This window comes from Acanthopagrus latus, chromosome 15 (assembly GCF_904848185.1).
Source record: "Acanthopagrus latus isolate v.2019 chromosome 15, fAcaLat1.1, whole genome shotgun sequence".
Classification (NCBI taxonomy): domain Eukaryota; kingdom Metazoa; phylum Chordata; class Actinopteri; order Spariformes; family Sparidae; genus Acanthopagrus; species Acanthopagrus latus.
This window is the reverse complement of record NC_051053.1, coordinates 7,900,991-7,920,315: the sequence shown is the minus strand read 5'-3', so window position 1 is coordinate 7,920,315 and position 19,325 is coordinate 7,900,991. Positions and strand designations below refer to the sequence as shown.

The 19,325-nt window shown below is 39.7% G+C and overlaps 2 protein-coding genes across 4 annotated transcripts; both read left to right on the top strand.

Moving 5' to 3' along the window:
- Positions 1 to 473: 473 nt before the first annotated feature.
- LOC119033964 (inhibitor of nuclear factor kappa-B kinase subunit alpha-like) lies at positions 474 to 8,360 on the top strand. Of its 2 annotated transcripts, XM_037124604.1 has the most exons (22): positions 474 to 774; positions 1,317 to 1,431; positions 1,531 to 1,625; positions 1,733 to 1,850; positions 1,941 to 2,010; positions 2,130 to 2,218; positions 2,309 to 2,398; positions 2,503 to 2,627; positions 2,792 to 2,899; positions 2,994 to 3,129; positions 3,270 to 3,470; positions 3,778 to 3,880; positions 4,346 to 4,469; positions 4,550 to 4,701; positions 4,797 to 4,858; positions 4,934 to 5,043; positions 5,542 to 5,591; positions 6,201 to 6,309; positions 6,410 to 6,557; positions 6,679 to 6,728; positions 7,032 to 7,131; positions 7,472 to 8,360. In XM_037124604.1, exons 2-22 carry the CDS (start codon positions 1,327 to 1,329, stop codon positions 7,535 to 7,537), a joined length of 2,211 nt encoding a protein of 736 aa, XP_036980499.1. In that variant the 5' UTR covers positions 474 to 774; positions 1,317 to 1,326; the 3' UTR covers positions 7,538 to 8,360. The 2 variants fall into 2 exon arrangements, with proteins under 2 accessions (XP_036980499.1, XP_036980500.1); XM_037124605.1 differs by lacking the exons at positions 474 to 774; positions 1,317 to 1,431 and having other exon boundaries at positions 1,733 to 1,857.
- A 2,436-nt stretch (positions 8,361 to 10,796) lies between these two features.
- On the top strand, positions 10,797 to 18,508 carry erlin1 (ER lipid raft associated 1). 2 transcript variants are annotated; one of them, XM_037124487.1, is made up of 12 exons: positions 10,797 to 10,947; positions 12,199 to 12,327; positions 12,987 to 13,068; positions 13,259 to 13,305; positions 13,386 to 13,447; positions 13,561 to 13,686; positions 13,831 to 13,904; positions 14,549 to 14,607; positions 14,745 to 14,836; positions 14,984 to 15,073; positions 15,188 to 15,267; positions 15,862 to 18,508. In XM_037124487.1, exons 2-12 carry the CDS (start codon positions 12,215 to 12,217, stop codon positions 16,051 to 16,053), a joined length of 1,017 nt encoding a protein of 338 aa, XP_036980382.1. In that variant the 5' UTR covers positions 10,797 to 10,947; positions 12,199 to 12,214; the 3' UTR covers positions 16,054 to 18,508. The 2 variants fall into 2 exon arrangements, with proteins under 2 accessions (XP_036980382.1, XP_036980384.1); XM_037124489.1 differs by having other exon boundaries at positions 10,901 to 11,036.
- Positions 18,509 to 19,325: the final 817 nt, after the last annotated feature.

Sequence of the window (19,325 nt, the reverse complement as noted above, 5' to 3'; positions counted from 1 at the left end):
AAAAGAAAATCATACTCTTGAATTTTAAATTCCACTTGTAGCCTCTTTAATATAGTAATGATAACTCTTGTATATAGGAATTGTGTTTGCTGTGAATCTCTGTTCATTTTCTCTTGTGTCACATCTGTCAGTGTGTGTGTGTGTGTGTGTGTGTGTGTGTGTGTGTGTGTGTGTGTGTGTGTGTGTGTGTGTGTACAGCGCTGTAAAGCTGTCATATGGCGCCCCCTAGTGGTGTGAAACGTGAGCCCGTTTGGACGTGTTGGAGACATTCATTCTGGGCTGCCGCTGCTACTGCTCGCTTTGTTGGTAAAGGGGAGAGGAAGAAAAAAAAATCAAGGAGGCTGTTGACATAAAATCCTCCAGTTCACTCTCCGTCAGCCAGTTCGGGTGTGGGTGGGATGGGAAATTCCCCAACAGAGGGAGCAGTCCTGCAGAGAGCCTCAACTGCGTCCCGTCCGCACACACGCATGCGCACAAACGCCGTCTCCCTGTCAGTACACTTTCACTTTACGCAGAGACCAAGTTGTCCGCCTCTGTCTGTGGCTTTTCACCCAAAAAAACTCGCCCAAAAACACAACGTGCCCGTTCACTTCCCGGCCGTGTTTGACGGACTGTGACGTGTGAAGGTGTATTCGCCGCTTCAGCCTCCTCGTGTGAACACTAAAAGAAGAAAACGAGCCGTAAACAACGCGGTTAGCTAACTTTGAAGCGACAATGTTCTGACATCTAAAGCAAGCCAACAGCCGTGTGTGCCGACTCTGACCTCCAGGACAGGTGAGTCGATAATGTCTGCGCAGCTTTTGGTAGACTCTTTTTTTTATTTTTTTAAATCAACATTGTGCAACTGCCGTGACTTGCCTGGACCTGACGCTGGACAAATGGCTCTTAACCTCTTGACCCTCGGCTTTAGTGCAACAGGCAGAGCTGCAAACGTGATTAAAGATTAAACCGGTTGTCACATCAGGATAAGCTAGGTCACTGTTGCAGCTAAAAAGTTATGTTCAGCAAGGACAACTTTACAGAAATCTGCCTAACTTTACTGTAGAATAGAATGAAATAAATGTTATATTAAGCTTTCACAAAGTGGCTGATAGTTTAGCAAGCAGAATAGGAAATGGTTTAATAACATTTGTAATTTTGCTTAATTGAAAAAAAAACCACGTTGTGATAGCTGTTAATAAGTGTTAAAGATGATTTTACGGATGCACAGCAGACATACGTGTATATGCATGAACAAGAAGCCTTAAAGAACAGAAGCATGTTCTTCACTGTAGTCCTAAATGTTTCTGGACAGTGATGATGCATTATACCTGCAGATATCACGCTATGGAGCGGACTGCACTGAAACAGAGCCAGCTGTGTGGCTCCTGGGAGATGAAGGAGAGGCTTGGGATGGGAGGCTTTGGACATGTCTACCTGTATCAGCACCTTGTAAGTTCTGTGGTCCACCTGTATGCCAATGAGAACATAAACCTCAGACCCCGATGAGCCTTTGGTGTGGTTTTTATTCCCTGTCTGTGTTTGGAGCAGGAGTCGGGAGAGAAGATTGCTGTGAAACTTTGCCGCCTGGAGCTCAACTCCAAGAACAAGGACCGCTGGAGCCGAGAGATTCAGATCATGAAGAAGTGAGTGTAGTTAAAAATCATCTGCCCGTGTTCACAAAGAATCGCATGAACAAACTTCAGAGTGCATGGATGTTATTCTTGTGTGTTGTGGTCTCTCCCTGTTACAGGCTCAACCATGTGAATGTGGTTCAGGCCAGAGAAGTTCCTGAAGAGTTGAGCGCCATTGCTCTAAATGATTTACCTCTATTGTCTATGGAGTACTGCTCAAGAGGAGACCTACGCAAGGTATCATGTGGGTATTTTATAAAGATCCTGAACAGTTAGTTGTCTTTTCAAACATTAAACTTTTAACCTCCCCTATGCCTCTTTTTTTAGGTGTTAAATAAACCAGAAAATTGCTGCGGGCTAAAGGAGAGTGAAGTCCTCCTGCTGCTCAGTGACATTGGTAATGTTTCCTCAACTTTTACTTTGGCAGTGAGTCTGTTATCACATGTTGAATGTATAATGTATCATCATAAATTAATAAATGATTGTAATTTGTTGGGTTTTTTTGTACAAACACAGGTTCTGGTATCCAATACCTCCATGAAAACAAGATCATTCACAGAGACCTAAAGCCAGAGAACATAGTTCTGCAGGATATTGATGGGAAGGTGATGACTGCAGCCTGTGCAATCTGCACTGTCTTACATGTGATAGGATTTTCTCTGATTTGTTCTCATTATGAAACTGTTTTTCTCCAGCTTGTCCATAAAATCATAGATCTGGGTTATGCTAAAGACCTTGACCAGGGCAGTCTGTGCACATCCTTTGTTGGAACTCTCCAGTATCTGGTAAGGGTTGTTTCACTAATGCATTGCTGTGCAAAAAAAAACACACAAAAAGTTTTCGACAATCAAGCCCTGTTTTAATACAAATGTATCTGTATGTGTGTCAGGCTCCAGAGCTGTTTGAGAGTAAACCCTACACTGTAACAGTGGACTACTGGAGCTTTGGGACAGTGATTTTTGAATGTACTTGTGGCTTTCGACCCTTTTTACACCACATGCAGCCTGTACAGTGGTGAGTCAGCATAGAGGCAGCATGCAGCTGCATCCTGAAACTGTCAGCACAGACACATGTTACATTTTCCTTTGCAATATATATTAAACATTTTGTGGATCCAGTTTCAATTGTTTTGGCTTTATTTTTCCTTCTCCATAGTTTCATGTTTGTCTTTTTTACAGGACAAGTAAAGTCAAGAACAAAGGTCCCAAAGACATCATGGCAGTGGAGGACATGAACGGGGAAGTCAGATTCTCCACACACCTCCCATATCCCAATAATCTCAGCAGGTAGAAGGGTCAAAGCGACTTTTCTCATGCAGTCAAGCTTCCTTCATTTTGACATAAATCAAACCTTTGTGTGTGAATGTGTGTGTGTTCATAGGCCGCTTCTGGAACCAACCGAGTCTCTTCTGCAGATGCTGCTGCTGTGGGACCCTGCAGCACGTGGTGGAGGGCTGGATCCAGACACAAAGAAGCCGAGCTGCTACACAGCTTTACAGAATATTCTCAACATGAAGGTTAAAAACATGAACACAGCCTGTGTTTAGACTCACTAAAACCAGATTTAATTGAGTGGATTTATGGTTTCATGCATCCCAGCTGAGGACAGCATGGAAAGAAAATCTGCTGAATGTGTTCCTTTTTTTTTTGACTCCAGGTGATTCATGTGTTGGACATGACGTCAGCCCAGCTGCACTCGTTGGTTTTGGGTGCTGAGGAGAACTTACACTCCCTGCAGCTTCGTCTAGAGACACACACTCAGTCCCACATCTCCCCGCTGAGTCAGGAGCTGCTGCTGGAGACGGGAATCTCCCTCGACCCACGCAGACCGCCCTCACACTGTCTGCCAGAGGGATTGGTATGTGACACGCACGCACATAAACAGAAAACTTCTAATGTCAAACAGGCCCAGCCAAATGTACATAGGCAGCATAAGACGTCTTGTTTTTTTTGTCTCCATAACTGAAGAATTTTGTTTTTGTTTTCAAATTTTTGGTTATTGTTATTGTTGTTGCTGTTTTTTGTTTTTTCTCGTCATTTCTAAATGTATGACTCAGCAATCTGGATTTTTTTGTTTTGTTTTTACCAGTGAATGAACCCTTTTCTAACTTACTTACACACGCTACACAGTAGAAGCCACAGTCATATTTGTTCTCTGCTTTCAGCGAGGCTGTGACAGCTCCATAGTCTTCCTCTTCGATAAGAGCCTGAACAAGTACTCTGGACCACTGACTGCCAGACCTCTGCCTGACAGTGTCAACTTTATAGGTAAGACATTCGTAGATAAATGTATCCTGAGCTGTAAAATGATCTTCTAAAGAAAGGAACATACAACCTTTTTGAATCACTTGTCTCAATAAGCTCCAGTGTGAATTATTGAATATGCCTCAGCTCTCTTGATAATGTCTGGAGCTGCTATGATTAAATGATTTGTCAGTTAGTTGTCAACTATATAAGAAGCTATTTTCACAATGGATTCATCAGTTTGAGCAATTTTTAAAGGAAAAAAATGAAAAGATTGTCTGATTCCAGCTTCTCTATGTCCTCTGTGACAGTAAACTGAATATCTTTGGGGTTTGGACAAAACAAGACATTTGAGGACGCCATCTTGGGGGCTTTGGAAAACACTTTTCTGCCACTTTAGACCAAACAATTATGACATTTTTGAAATGAAGCTCTTCTGGTGACCATGTCAAACAAATTTGTCATTTTGTGAACTGTGTGTTGTCTCAGTGAGGGAGACAAAAACACAGCTGCCACTGTCTGCATTGAGAAAGGTGTGGGGGGAAGCAGTCAGCTACATTTGTGGACTGAAAGAGGACTACATCCGCCTGTACCGAGGACAGAGAGCAGCCATGTAAGTGCACTACTGCGCACACATATAGTTGATACACCCACACACTGAAACATCCTTACCTTGTGTTTGTGTCTGTGTAGACTGAGTCTGCTGCGTTACAACACCAACCTAACACGATACAAGAACCTGCTGTTCTCCCAGTCGCAGCAGCTCAAAGCCAAGCTGGCCTTTTTTAAGACCAGCATCCAGCACGACCTCGAGCAGTACACCAAGCAGAGACACACTGGCGTCTGTGAGTAGATGTTAATCTCTGGCTGCGATACATAATTTAAAGTCATCCCTGAAGCTTTTAAATAAGATATTTGTTGTTTTGTGTTTTTTCTGAAGCTTCGGAAAAATTGCTGAAGACTTGGCAGGAAAATGAAGACAAGGCTGATGGATATATGAAGGTCGGACATTTGTTTTATTCATAAAACAAACAGTTATTTAAAACATCACATGCTAACAGTGTTACTCTGCCGTAGGTTGCAGATGTGGGGTATCTGGATGAAGAGATAGTGGCCGTACATTTTGAGATTGTTGAGTTGCAGAGGAGTCCATTTGCAAGGAGACAGGGTGATGTCATGGAACAGCTGTGAGTACCTCTGTTATGTTTACACAATAATCATTTCCTTAAACGACTGACACATGCTTACATTCTTTCAAGTAGGTCTTAAAGCCATAGTCAGGTGCCAATCTGGATAATTAAACAGATTTTACTTGATGTATATATTCCTTCTGTTCATACTGGTTTGTAAGAAATATGTTCCAAGAGTGGTTTCGATGCAAGTTAAGGGCTGTACTTTGTGTTATTTCTGCTGCAGCTCAGCCAGGAAAAGTTTGATACTGGACAGACTGTAACTCTGGAAGATATCAATTTGCTGTGATTGAGTCAGACTGCAGCTGAAGCCTCATATTAACTTAAGATAAACTTTAGAACATATTTTTTAATGGAACAAGGACTGGATTTTGTCTCCTCTCATTACCATTGGCACCATGGAGGGATTATAAGAAAGAAAATAGAACCTATGTTAAAAAAACAAAAACAAAACTGGTATGCACATGTTCACTCTCTGTTTTGCCCTTTTTTCAGTGAGCAGAAGGCGATTGAACTCTACAAGCAACTGAAAGCCAAATGCAAAAGTTAGCACAAATAATTTCACATTTAAACAGTAGACATGGGTTACAGGTAGGACTGCAGCAGTATACCACTTCAGGGTATACCATGGTATGAAAATTGAAGGTCATCAATTGCTTATCTGTGGTGTTAGAGTTTGCAGTTTCATTGTTACAAAAAAACCCTTACTTTATAAGTATTTGTGTAATAAATACAGTGTTTTTCAACCAAAAAACCCTTCTGTAATTCCTAGAGGGGGCACTGTAACTGATAATAATAATTGTGTAATACCATTTACTGTTGTGAAACTGGATATTTTCCAAGACAGTTGTACCATGAAAATCTCATAATCCTTGCAACCCTTGTTATGGAGCCTCCTTTATTTCTTCATTGCCAATTAGAGGGCTGAGGAATTTGATATTGTGTGTTGCTATGGCTACAATTCAGTTGTATAACAAATAAACGTGTCGGCTGAAAATATGTAGAGTGATTCACTAAATGTACCACAGGGGTCCCCATTGCTCAAATGAATTCCTCAGCATAGCTGTGAACAGGGAAAGCAGGCTGGTGTGTAGTATGTGTCTGTGTGTCAAATTATAGTGTTTGGATGATAACAGGAGAATGTTTTCGTACAGGTCCTGACCCTCCACATGGCTACAGTGACAGCTCTGACATGGTGAAGACAATACTCCAAACAGTTCAGAACCAGGACAGGGTGCTCAAAGACTTGTACACTCACCTGAGGTACAAACAATCATGCAAAGCCCAGCGCAACTCAGGTGTCATTTTACGGTTCCCTCTGTGTGTGATTTGCGATTGTTCTCATCCTTCTCCTTTTCTGTAGTACAATTCTGGTGTGTAAGCGTCGCATCGTTGATTTGTTCCCAAAGTTGGAGAGGGCGGTGGGGAACATAAAAACCGCAGAGGCGGCAGTGATGCAGATGCAAATGAAGAGACAGAAAGAGTTCTGGTACCTCCTCAAGATTGCCTGTGTGAGTATATGACAAATGGCAAATAGTGATGTTGTAGGAGCTTGAGGATTGGCGATAAGCTTTTAAATGTATTAGTTATCCAGTAATGTAGTTAACACAGGCTGCGGTTGTGTTCGTTTAGGCCCAGAGCAATTCTCCACCACAATCGCTTTTGCAACGACCCACTGATAGGTAAGATCTCTGACAGGTAATTCTCTGCCACAGGTTTCACAGACTTGAATAAAGTAAAGATCCAAAGGAAAACATTGTGAAACAGTTTCTCTGTCATTGGCTTGTCTACAGTTCAGAAGATTAATTTATAGTACGTTGCAGATTGGGTTGAATAATTACTCATAAGTAGCTGCTGAGTTTTGGATAAATCTCAAAGCTGACACAAGAAGTCACCCTGTACACCTCCAAGCTTGTAGAATCATTACCTCCTCAAGTACTAAAACATATTCAAATAGTCAATTAAGAGTCTTCTGTCTCTTTCAGTGAAACTGTTCATGAATTACTGGATGAAAATCAACGTTATCTGAGTCAGCTTACTTCTCTACTGCAAGACACCACCCAGGAGATGGAGCACAGTGTTATGGTATGTTATGGAGATGTAAGGAAGTGAGTCCATGCTTGTAAATGGACTCCTTGTAATAAACTCACTGCTTCCAATTTCTGTTTGACTTGGCAGAAGGCATCTGTAAAAAATATATATATATATCTGATTGTAAAATGTAAATGTTCACTTTATATAGACTTTTTCCCCTCTCAAAAACCCACCTTTGCCATTAGTCTTCATAAGATCACACAGGTTCACCTGCTTGAGGTCAAGGTTCAGGTTAAAAAAAATGTAAGAATGGCATGAAATTGTTCAGGTAGTAGTAGTGGAAAATGGTTTGTTTAATAGTGCAGCATTAACTTGTTTGTTCCATCTCTAGGAGCAGGACTGGAGCTGGACTCAGTACGGAGCAGTGAAGAACCCGACCAAAGACTCAGTGTTATGAGTCAACGAAGTATACTGTAAACACGTGCCTTATCAGAGTTACACTATCTGAAAGCTTTGTGATTCCATACTGTGTCATTTACATAATAATGCTGTAAGACAATATGTGAAACAGCATGTTGTGGTAAGCTATTCATGTTTTAACTTAAATGTGTATTGTTGAATTTTAAGATCTACCCATAGCTGCAACCAAGACTTATTTATTTTACTAGTAATTTTGATTAGAGTAAATGATGGCTGCTGACAAACTTTGCATGATGGAATGTGAATACATGTTATATATGTCTGGCACATAAACAACATTTTGTCTTTGTTCAAACACTTTGAATGTGCATTTTCTTAGAATCCGTTTGTCTTTTGTCTCCATGTGTTAAACTCCTCAAGATACTCGGTCTCGGGTTATTTACATTCTCACAGTGTGTCAGACAACTGTCTGCACACATACAGGAAATTGCTTGTTTATGAGACCCAGGGTTCAAAATGCTCTTGAGGTCTGCTGAAATCCAAATGATGGGGAGGCTAAACAAGAGGAACGTGGAGAAAATTATGGAAATGTAATGTTGACCTTCTTCAAGAGAGGAAGTATCCTGCTGTGTGTAAAAATGCATTTGTAACTGTGCAAAAACATGCATATCCACCTATATATTATCATACAGTGACCTTCAACATTATAATTTGTTGAGTGTTTTCATTTCACTTTCATTTCGTTTGATTGTATGATAAGAAGAAAAGGCAGAAATAGAAAGACATGATAGAAACTCTAACCCACTATGTGAGACTGCACGCTTTGATGACACATTTGTTAAATAAAACGGTCAACCGAGTAGCTTTTCTTTTCCAAATTCAACTTCAGGTTGAGGTAGGGAGTAAATGTTGCCAGGAGACCTGAGGAAACATGTCAGGATTGTGACAGCGGTCAACCCCGACTCCACTCCGTCAGTAACCTCTCCAGACTCTGGCCCTCCCTCTCTGAACCTGTGGCTGAGACCCTCATCCATGCCTTCATCACCTCCCGCCTGGACTACTGCAATGGAGTCCTGTCCGGTCTCCCTTCCAAAACCCTGGATAGGCTCCAGTATGTGCAGAGCTCTGCTGCCAGGGTCCTCACCCACATCAAGCCCTGGCAACACATCACCCCCACTCTCATCCGCCTTAGCTGGCTCCCAGTTAAATCACGCATCACCTACAAAATTCTCCTTCTGACCCATAAATCTCTCCGTTCCCTCGCCCTCCAGTATCTGTCTGACCCACCCGTACACCCAGTCCCGGACATTGCGCTCATCAGGCACACATCAGCTCTCCATCCCTCACACCAAACGTCACACCTTTGGCAACAGAGCCTTCTGTGTGACAGCCCCAACTCTCTGGAACACTCTCCCAGCTGAAATCCGCATACAGACTTCTCTGGAGACCTTTAAAAGAGACTTAAAAACCCATCTCTTTAATAAGGCCTATCAGCTCTAGATCCAGCCAAATTAATCAACTTTTCTATTTTTCATCTTATATGTATTTTTTATTCATCCATCTGTTCTTTGTTTTGTTTGTTCCATTTTGTTAAGTGTCCTTGGGTACCCTGAAAGGCGATATGAAAATTAAATGTATTATTATTATTAACTCAATGTGAAAACAGTCCCAAGTTATTTTGTGGTGTCCGTATATAGTAGATATTACGGTAATGGAGTGCCAGAACATAATTCAAAATAAAAGCACCGATGTATGAATGCAATTTCGCATGGTTTCAGTCATCTGTTAATCAATTGATTAATTCATTTAATGATAAGTTAATTAATCAGTTGATTAATTAATTGAACATTTGAGGAATTCATTCATTGATTATTTCATTTTACCATCCTAATCCTTCAACTGTGTGAATAATTAGTTCAATGTCAAAATAAACTCAGTCAGAGCTTCTGATGAGGAATTTCAAAGTAAAAGGCCACTTAATAGTCAAATAGTTTCAACATGTCTCTCAAATTCAAATTTACATCTAAAAAAACTAGCGAATTCATGCGAAATTGCAAATTGCTTTCATATGTCTATGCTATTATTTTGAATTATGTTCTCGAACTGCATTACCGTAATATCAACTAAATACAGGCACCACAAAACAACTGGGGCTAGTTAAACCGGGGTGACGGAGTGGAGGCGGGCTATGGGCTTGACTGCAGTGAATTGTGATAGGTAGATATTGGCCAACAAGAAACAAGCTACTTAACATATTGTCCCAAGGCATCATGGGTATGAGATGATAACATTAAAAAAAAAGACTAATTCGCCGTGTTAACAAAATTATTAGCGCGTATCATACTATTGTATAAATATTACAGGCGAACTATGAACGCTAATGCAATCAAATAATGTAGAAGAGTTGAAAAGAACCATGATCATAAGGGGCATATTAAGCTGGCGCTATATATGCGCCCTGCCTTTGTCTCGTATTGTGGATGTGAGGGCGATCTGGCTGCGACATCTGTCACCCCATTGATCGCTAGGGTTGATTCGGCTGATCTGGCTGGCTAGGCGGGTGTCCCCTTCCTCCCTCACCGCTCCATGTGTGTCCCTCCCGAAGCCCCGCGCTCGGTGGAAGAGGACGAGGTCCCCCCGGCGGACGACCATCCATCGGTGTACCAGTAGCTGCGCTCCCCTGCTAGAACCTCCAAACAAGCTCAAGGCCCATTTGTAGGAGAAACGTAGGGAAGTTAAGCTCCAAGCGTCAGACACATCCAAATGCGGCGCTGCACGTGGCAGTCTGCCTTCCTTTTTCATTTTCAAATCTCATTCTCACTCCCTTCCTTTGTTTCAATGCTCTCATACTTATATATACACATTTAATAATTAATAAATAAGACTGGTTATTTAAAAGAGGTTGTGTAATATTTTTATGGACTTTTTCCTGCCTTCCTGTGTGGTAATAGGAATTGATAACAATTTGGAGACTGACTTTTAACAATGTAGAGGGAAATTTTCGATCAGGACAACGAATCATAGCATACAACTTATTTTTAATTTAAAGATACATACTAAAACTTTGATTCAGTGTGTCCAAATGTAATCCCAATTTAAAGATAATAATGATAATAATAATGTCTGTTATTATAATAATAATAGAGATGCACATGACCATTTTGGATTCAACAAGTTTTATTATCGATTTTTTTTTTCCTTCAGTTGACAGTTATTGGGGTGTATGTTTCAGCAAAGTGAAGGGAAAATAGATGAATGACAGCAACTAGTTGAACTATTTTTTCCCCCCTCTATTAATACCGTATTTATTCTAAAAGTGTCCAGCCGTCCATGAAGGCAGCATAATGTAACATGTAAAAGCGAGAGCAAAACCTGTAGGAGGAGGCGGGGTAAGGGGGTTGGGTTGTTGAATGACAAGACCAGAAGGAAAGACGGTTCGATACAGTGGTAATTCTGCTTATCATTACTTTTTATCATAAGTAGGCCATTCATTTCAACGCCTACACATTGATGATTCAATTCTAGCGCAGTGTGGGGTGAGTTGGCGTTAACTCGTTTGCTCTACGCTTTGTAGCCTAGCAAGCTAATGTTAGCACTACGCTACAAGAAACTGACTTCCGAACCCACCCGATAGCTGTGTTGCTAGCTCACCCGGCTACCTGGGCTAGCAAACGAATGGTGTTTCAGCCTTTACTGCAGTGAATTAATTCAGACGTTCAGTGTTATATCGAAAAAGACAGAGCTGTGAAAGGAGGCTTTACACGCCAACGTAGTTATTTCTTTACGAGTAATACTGCCAGCTAACTAATCGTGTCGGTTAGCACTAACGTTAGCTGTTTAACGTTAACATTATGGGTACTATTTCTAACAGAGGCAGCTAACTATAATTGCTTGGCGTTATTATTGTGACTATATGCTACATACATTAGCTGTCTAAGCAGCCATTTTAGTTAAAACTTGCTGTCATATATATCTATATGTGTAAATTTCAAAAGTTGCTATAGAAGCGTCTAGAAGACAGTGAGCTAGCGTTAGTTTGACGATGAGTTGTGGTCAATTAAGGCTTTGACCTCGGTGCACCTGTGTTATAGTCAGGATACATTACATTTACTAAAGATAACTGGCGTAGGCTCCTAAGTATATCAAGCCATATATATATTTATATGATCTCAAGCACTGTATTGTATGTGCACAGTTTAATTTATACTTAAGTATTAGTGAAAAAGAAAATTAACAAAGACAAAGAACTACCCAGCTCAGGGGAAAATACATTTATTATTATACTTTTTTTTTTTTTTTTCCATTTCTCAAACTTTATTTTGTTAGTGAAAAAGTTGCAAATATTCTTCCTGTTGTAACATGATTGCTTTTTGGATTAATCAGAGGGATATATCTATAGTTTTTCATTGTATTTGTCTTCTGTTGCACGGCAGACTCAACAGTGCCTTCAACTACAGCCTCTTAAAACTTGGAGTTAAATAAACACCTGTCTAGACCAGTTTAAACAAAGATGCATGCTCAAAGATAGAATTAAAATCAGGGCCGTTGTGTTGGACTGGCATTAGTATGAGCTCATCTAACTATATGCACTGTTGCTGACACTTCCAGTGAAGGTCTGAGCATGTGCTCAATGGTGTCCTGAGTCCAAAATGTGGAATAAATATTGTTGTATGTTTATGCTTCTCTCTCTGCCTGTAGGTGAGCGCCAGTGAGGATGACGATGCCGCATGTAGGGGCAGTGTTTGCTGCAATAGCAGGAGTGGTCGCCATCATGTTGCACTCTTCCATTCACAAGATAGAAGAAGGGCACCTTGCTGTGTACTACAGGTATCGCAGCACTGACCTTTAACGTTTGTGATGACAGCTCAGGACTTTTTCAGACCAGATGATGGTCTTGCAGTTTTTCTGTTTTTGTACAGATTGATTTAAAGTATAAACAGAGAACTCACCCCCCCAATGGTTCCAAGTGGTATTATTGTCAGCTGTGTAGAGTATCGGAAAACAGACAGCCAACAGGACAAAATGGGAGTTTTATTTATTCAGTAAGTCTGGAGTGGAGATGTGAATGCAGATAGAAATTCACACATTAAAGCAAAACAAAACATACCTAATGCAAATTGAATGTCACAGGAACTGATCCACAACAGTGATTAAGATTAACATTTACTGGTCCCTGTAGGGGAGTTAGACCTTAAGGGATTTTAAATTGAATAAAGGTTAACAATTATAGTATATAATACAGTCCATAACCTACACATTAAGCATTCATTGTTGATAGTGTTTATAGGGTGGAATAAATAACACTACCCAACCCTTTAATATAATGTAACATAATTCAGCTAAAATGTAATAACACCCTCATAGATTATTCTCTCACCTGAATAAACAACCCTCTCTCTTTTCTGTCTTCACCCTCTTCAAATATAATCAGAAGACGATGTGATGCTGAGAAGTCTAACCAAAAAATGTGTTTGTATTTGTTTCAGGGGTGGTGCTTTGCTGACTTCTCCCAATGGTCCTGGATATCACATCATGCTGCCTTTTATTACCACCTACAGATCAGTGCAGGTAATCTTGCTCAAAGTCTACTTAATAATAGTTTTGAACTGCATATCTGGGTGGGGACTCAGTTTTCAAGGAAAAGGTTCATCGCTTGACCCAATTTAAGACAGAGGTTGACTTTGAAGTTATTGAAGCATTAAAAATATTTTTGTTGAACTTAATATGTCAATGTCATGGATGTTTTGTTGTGTTTCAGACGACACTCCAAACTGATGAGATCAAGAATGTGCCTTGTGGAACGAGGTACAACAGAGCTTATTGATACAGCTGTTCCATTCATGAAAATGGATATGTTTTTAACAGGTCTTTTGTTTTCTTCACAGCGGTGGTGTGATGATTTATTTTGACAGGATAGAAGTTGTTAACATGCTGGTCCCTTTTGCAGGTACAAAATGTTGTAATTTCCTGCATTGCTGAAGTATTATTTTAAGCTGACTCATTAATGCATCTAGCTGCTTTGCATTTCAGTAACTGTTGCTTTTGTTTATGTATGTGCAGTGGTGGACATTGTGAGGAATTACACCGCTGATTATGACAAAACTCTAATTTTCAACAAGATTCACCATGAACTTAACCAGTTCTGCAGTGTACACACACTACAGGAAGTCTACATCGAGTTGTTTGGTGAGTTCTGTAATGGATAGTATTATTTCAGTGTAATGCAGTACATAGAAGGAAACTTGTGCTCTGTGTTCATTCTTTAAATTCTTGAAATGTGATGTGACGGTGTGTTGTCTACTCAGACATCTCTTGTTTGTTGTCTTGCAGACATTATAGATGAGAACCTAAAGACTGCGTTGCAGAAAGATCTTAATGTAATGGCACCGGGACTTACAATACAGGTATTAAAACAAATGCATAACTAGTGCAACAGAAGGGAAGGAAGAAGGATCTTGCTGCTCAAGGCTGCAGTATACTGGTTATAAAACAAAATGAGTTGTGTTTACAACGCTTTTGAATACTGAATCAGGATTTATAGTCCTGCAAACAGGGGTTATGGCATAACTATAGAGTTAGCCAGTTTGGGTTTCATGAGTTTTTTCTCCTCCAAGGCTCTGACACTGGTGGAGATTGTTGAGAAAGACATTTTTCAGTAACTTGTATCTTTTACACTGCAAACATCTACTCATTGTGATTGTGCCAGAAAGAAGTTAAACAGTGTTTGCAAATGCAAATGAAAGAATGCAAACATGGTTACTTAGGGGAAGGAAGCTAAAGCACAATTCAACTTCCTGTACAACACATCTGCCAGTATTGCGGCAGGGCTGTCCAATGACAGTTGACCAGTGATTGTGGCTCTGGCCTGAACATTTGTCAGTCTTCCGCTCAAATTCTGAAATGATTCCAGTCGACTGTTTCTAACTTGAAAACCATAACTTGTGTGAAAGCAAGTCAACTGCTCCCTGTAAAATTTTATAGGCAGCATATGAGCAAGCGGTCACTTTCTGTTTGTCTTCTTTTTTTTTTTTTCATTGTCGTGATAAAGGCAGTCCGTGTTACCAAGCCAAAGATCCCAGAGTCTATCAGGAGGAACTTTGAGCTCATGTGAGTTTGTAAATCTGTACAGCACGGTTTTGGTGCATTTTTCAGATTCTTTCCTGTTATCCACCCACTCGGTTCAACTAAGACGACACAAAGAAAAATATTTAGAAGAGCTTTTTTTTGCGTGTGTGTTTGTGCAGGGAAGCAGAGAAGACTCGTCTGTTGATAACAGCTCAGACTCAGAAGGTGGTGGAAAAGGAAGCAGAGACTGAAAGGAAGAAGGCCATTATTGGTGTGTGACAGTGTGTTACTGTAAATCAGTCAGCGGGGTTTGCACTTGCATACCCCTTGTTTCCCTTTCAGTCACCTAGAGTAACCCTTCAGATAATTTCCTTCCCCTGTACAGTTATTGAAGCTCACTTGTTTGTCTGTCCCACAGAGGCTCAGAAGGTAGCTCAGGTTGCAGAGATCCATTTCCAGCAGAAGGTGATGGAGAAGGAGACGGAGAAAAAAATCTCTGAAATTGAGGGTTAGCTACATTGCTTTGAGTTTACTTTTGTGAGATGGATGTGTGTACATGTGAGTGACTGGTGAGCTGATCTGTTATGTGTTTGTCTCATTCAACACTGTCTCTTTGTTCCAGATGCTGCCTTCCTGGCACGAGAGAAGGCTCGGGCTGATGCAGAATATTACTCGGCTGCTAAGCTGGCTGAAGCAAACCGGGTAAAAAAAATCATGTAGACACTTGAACACGCATACAACAACCAGTCTACTAGCCTTAAGATAATGTTCAGATATTGCAAGCTATTTTTGTGGTAGGTGCAACACAATAAAATGGTAATGATAGTCATTTTGACCTATACTTGCACATACCTGTTGGCAAAATGTAGAAAACATAAATCAATCTCATAACTGTATTCCTACATAAAAACTCTCTTTGCATGTTTACTGCACACCATTATATGTAGTTGCAATACTTGGATAGGAAAAACATAATTTGTCTTAAATCGGGTTCAAAATTCTCTAGAAAATGTATTAATAGCATAAAATGTAAGTGTCTGATACATGTAGACACCCTATCAATACCTGACTTAAACTTTGAATGGCTATAGATTGTATTAAGTAAACACTTGTCCAGATATCATTATCAAATGAAGTGGGTGTCTGACATTTTTGGAACCAAATCATTGCGTTCAGCCATGCTGTACTTTGTCAGGTCACATTTAAGATTCACACCAGTATTGTCTTGAAGAATGACAATGACCCAGCCCAATTCTAATCCTCACACATTGTTATGTTTCTCCTCAATCTGTACAGGTGAAGTTAACCCCAGAGTACCTGGAGCTGATGAAGTACCAGGCCATAGCAGCTAACAGTAAGATCTACTTCGGCCAGGATATCCCCAACATGTTTGTGGAGGGAAACAATGGCCCAAAGTCTGAGCGCCCACCCAATCTTCCAAATGGTCAGCCAGACTTGTTTAATAAAGTGAAGCTAGAGGGGCAGTGAGCCCTTAGCTCTGCCTCTGCACAGGAGAACCTGTAGAGGACTTGAGAGCGCTGAAAGAAAATAATGGGTGGGATAGCTTTGCAGCTGGTGTGGTGAACAGCACACTTCAGTCTTAAATCAAAGTGGCAAAGGATGAGCGGGAACATTTAAAGATAAGCTGAAGTAAGAGGGAGGAAATGCAAGATAAAAGGGAACGTTTTTTTTATCTTCCACTCTTTGAGAAAAGACAAGTTTTAGGAACGAGAATGATGCCATAGTTAAAAATCAAAAGCATAATAAATGCTTATGCCTGGGAAGGCGACAGCAAGTAGTCGCCCTAATTTACATGTGCTTGCAACCAGTGCAGTGTTTAACTTTGCTGTTGGAGCTGCATTACTTCTGTTTGTTTGTATGCAAGAGGAGTGATTTGTGATGAAAATGTATATGATTTCTTTGAGAATTTTTTTTCTGGTTTCGCTGAACTGGAATCTCAACAGGTGACACTAATTAAAAGCGAGATGGTTTGCGCAAGTGTGTGATGTGAGCAGGTCATCTCTGTGCCATCTTCTCTTCCACAAAATCACTAGTTGGCTCTTCTCTCTCAACACGAGTCAGTGTGAGGGCAGTTTAGTCTCATCTCTTGTCAAATGCTGCTTGTAGATAAAATAGTTATGTTATATGCAGTAGTTGGAGCATTTTACATGTGATTATTTTTCAGCAGTCGTTCACCATCCACCTACATCTCCAGTTGGCTGAACTCTTACAGATGTGAAAAATGAGAAGTGAACTCTTTTTTTATGACGGAGTTCTAGAAAGAAACAAGTGGACGCATTTTTGCTAAATTCACCTGAGCCTGCATAAAGTTCAGCACTATTTCTACAGATACTCAAGTCTTTTGAAGTTGGAGGGCTGTCATCGTGTTTGCAGTTTCCATAGTTAATATAAAGTGGTGTCAGATTGGTAGTAATGTAGTTTATTTTCTGTTAGCTTAGTGGTAGTAGATGTGGTTGAGAGTGCAGCCACCACAGAAGGACTTGAGATGCTGCACTGCGGTGGCATTTACTGTGAGGCCAACTGAGAAATAAGGTTCTGCCTAAAGAAAATCTGATTCTAAAAGTTAATCAAGTAATGGTTTAAATGAATTAATATTGGAGCTGAGTAATACAGCAGCCCAATAACAGTGCCACCTGAAGAAAGTCATGATGTGTGTTGTATGTGCATCTTTTTTTGTTTTATCTCCATCTGGTTTTGATTATCAGGGCCATGCATGTTGAAATTTGTAGTGGCTTGATTCCGATGATTAGTAGTGCCTGTGACTGTCTGCCGACTCTGTTGTAATACAGCTTATTCAAAGGTGATTTAGATGTGAATTCTCAGGAAAATTGCGTTTATTTTAATAAAACAGCTGCTCAGTGTTGGTCAGAGCTTACACTGTTCCAAGGTCCAAATTGACGAAAAAAGAAAAATCATACATTCTGCATGATCTAGTGAATCTGGTGATCTGTACATTTGAACAAACAAGAAAACAACTATCTGAGGACAAGCATTAATCTAATTCAAATACAAGTCCTATGTCTAATAAAACACTTTTTCTTTTTTTTTCTTTTTTTTTTTTTTTACTGAAAATTAGGTTTTGTGTCACCTGCAAATATTTAAGGTAACATTTTTATTTCAATGAGGATGTTGGTCTGTCAAAATAGAAATAATATATACAAAATCCCCTTTTTTCCTCTGGCAATGTTAATATTTTTTCTGTATTAAATGATTGTTGGACTGTCAAGTTTTTCCTCCTTTGCCAATCAAGATACTCCTAATTACAACAGTGACTTGTGCTTAATGAGAATTTGTTTAACCTCTGATCAGTTCTGTGTGACGACATGAGTTTCAGTGCTACACAAACACATGCTTTGTTCTATTTTAAGATGAATGTTAATGGGCTTAAATAAGATGCAAGTTGGTGCTAGTTTTTATTGTGTTTAAGCTTTTGGATTTTGCTCAGCAGCTCTGTGTTTGAGAAACATGAAATTCTTCCACTATTCAGAATTGAAGCCTTAAATGATAATGGGTTGTCCCAGACTGAAAGATTCAGTGATTCATAAACTAAAAAGCTCCTTTTGAACTTAACAGTGACTCTGTAGGAGCCTGGTTGTACACACTGTCCAGTGCGGCCTCTTCATAGACTCTAGCTGAGACGGACAGAACTAGCAGTGGACACTACTAGTGTTTGGAAGATGTCGTAATGTTTACTTGACCTCTGAATGGCAGTTAAAGGCATTTGCTTTGGTGGTGGGTTCAAATAAAGATGCATAAGAGGGGTATGAATCACTCATGAAAATGATTTTTTTTCCTTGTGAATATTTTGTACAATCTGTGAAATTCAAACATTGTCTCCTTGTTTTAAAAGGTTTATATGCAAAAGATGTTTTCAAGTTTTGACAATGTTCTTATGTAAAATAAAACCTATTTTGGTACCTCTCTTCTGCCTGTGCTGTGTGTGGACATAGTGTAATACACTACTATTGCCAACAGGAGGAGATCTAACTCTGCTAAATACTCAATGCTCCAATTCAGATTTTAGGGGTTGGAGGAAGAGTACGATCAGGTTTTGGACTCAGCTCAGCTCAGCTCAATAATGATGATGTGAAACAATGTTAAGAGCTTTTCAAAGTTTGTAAAGGTGCTGGGAATGCATGAAAACACCTGCATTTTAAATGTGTGCATCTGCTTGAATCTGATTTAAATTGTGACTGCATTACTTTCCTTTCACAACAAATATCTTTTTTATTTTTATACACACGATGATTCTGACTTAGTCGATATGATTTGTCCCCTGATTTTATACAACTGCAAATATTTTCTCCAGATACACAAATGTATTTATTTTGATTTTTTTCTAGTTCCACTTCACAAGTACCTGTCGTACTTGTGAAAGTCAACCAAACAAATAGTACTTGGAAAGTAAGATATTGGAAATAAATTGTATTAAGATATGAAATGTAATGTTCTGTACTGTAATGTTCTTTGAAAGTAAAACTTAAACATAGCTACATGCATGTATATACAGCTGATTATCAGATCAAGTCAGCATTTTTTTTGATTATTGGAATCTGAGTTTTCTTTAATCCAACTGCAATAATATGAATTAGTTTAACAATGCGCTACTGTGGCTCTGATGTAATGAGTAACTGAAGTAATCACATACATTTAGAGGAGTAAGAAGTACAATATCTGCCTCTAAACTGCAATGGAGTGAAAGAATAATGTAACAGAAAAATGAAATATTCAAGTGAAGT

Bases quoted from the DNA above. Each gene is read 5' to 3' on its own strand.
- LOC119033964 (XM_037124604.1), top strand. From the start codon at position 1,327: ATGGAGCGGACTGCACTGAAACAGAGCCAGCTGTGTGGCTCCTGGGAG. The intron at 2,219-2,308 runs GTGATGACTGCA...GTTTTTCTCCAG, and splicing joins TGCAGGATATTGATGGGAAG to CTTGTCCATAAAATCATAGA. The intron at 3,881-4,345 runs GTAAGACATTCG...GTGTTGTCTCAG, and splicing joins TGACAGTGTCAACTTTATAG to TGAGGGAGACAAAAACACAG.
- erlin1 (XM_037124487.1), top strand. From the start codon at position 12,215: ATGACGATGCCGCATGTAGGGGCAGTGTTTGCTGCAATAGCAGGAGTG. The intron at 13,687-13,830 runs GTGAGTTCTGTA...GTTGTCTTGCAG, and splicing joins AGTCTACATCGAGTTGTTTG to ACATTATAGATGAGAACCTA. The intron at 13,905-14,548 runs GTATTAAAACAA...GTCGTGATAAAG, and splicing joins CACCGGGACTTACAATACAG to GCAGTCCGTGTTACCAAGCC.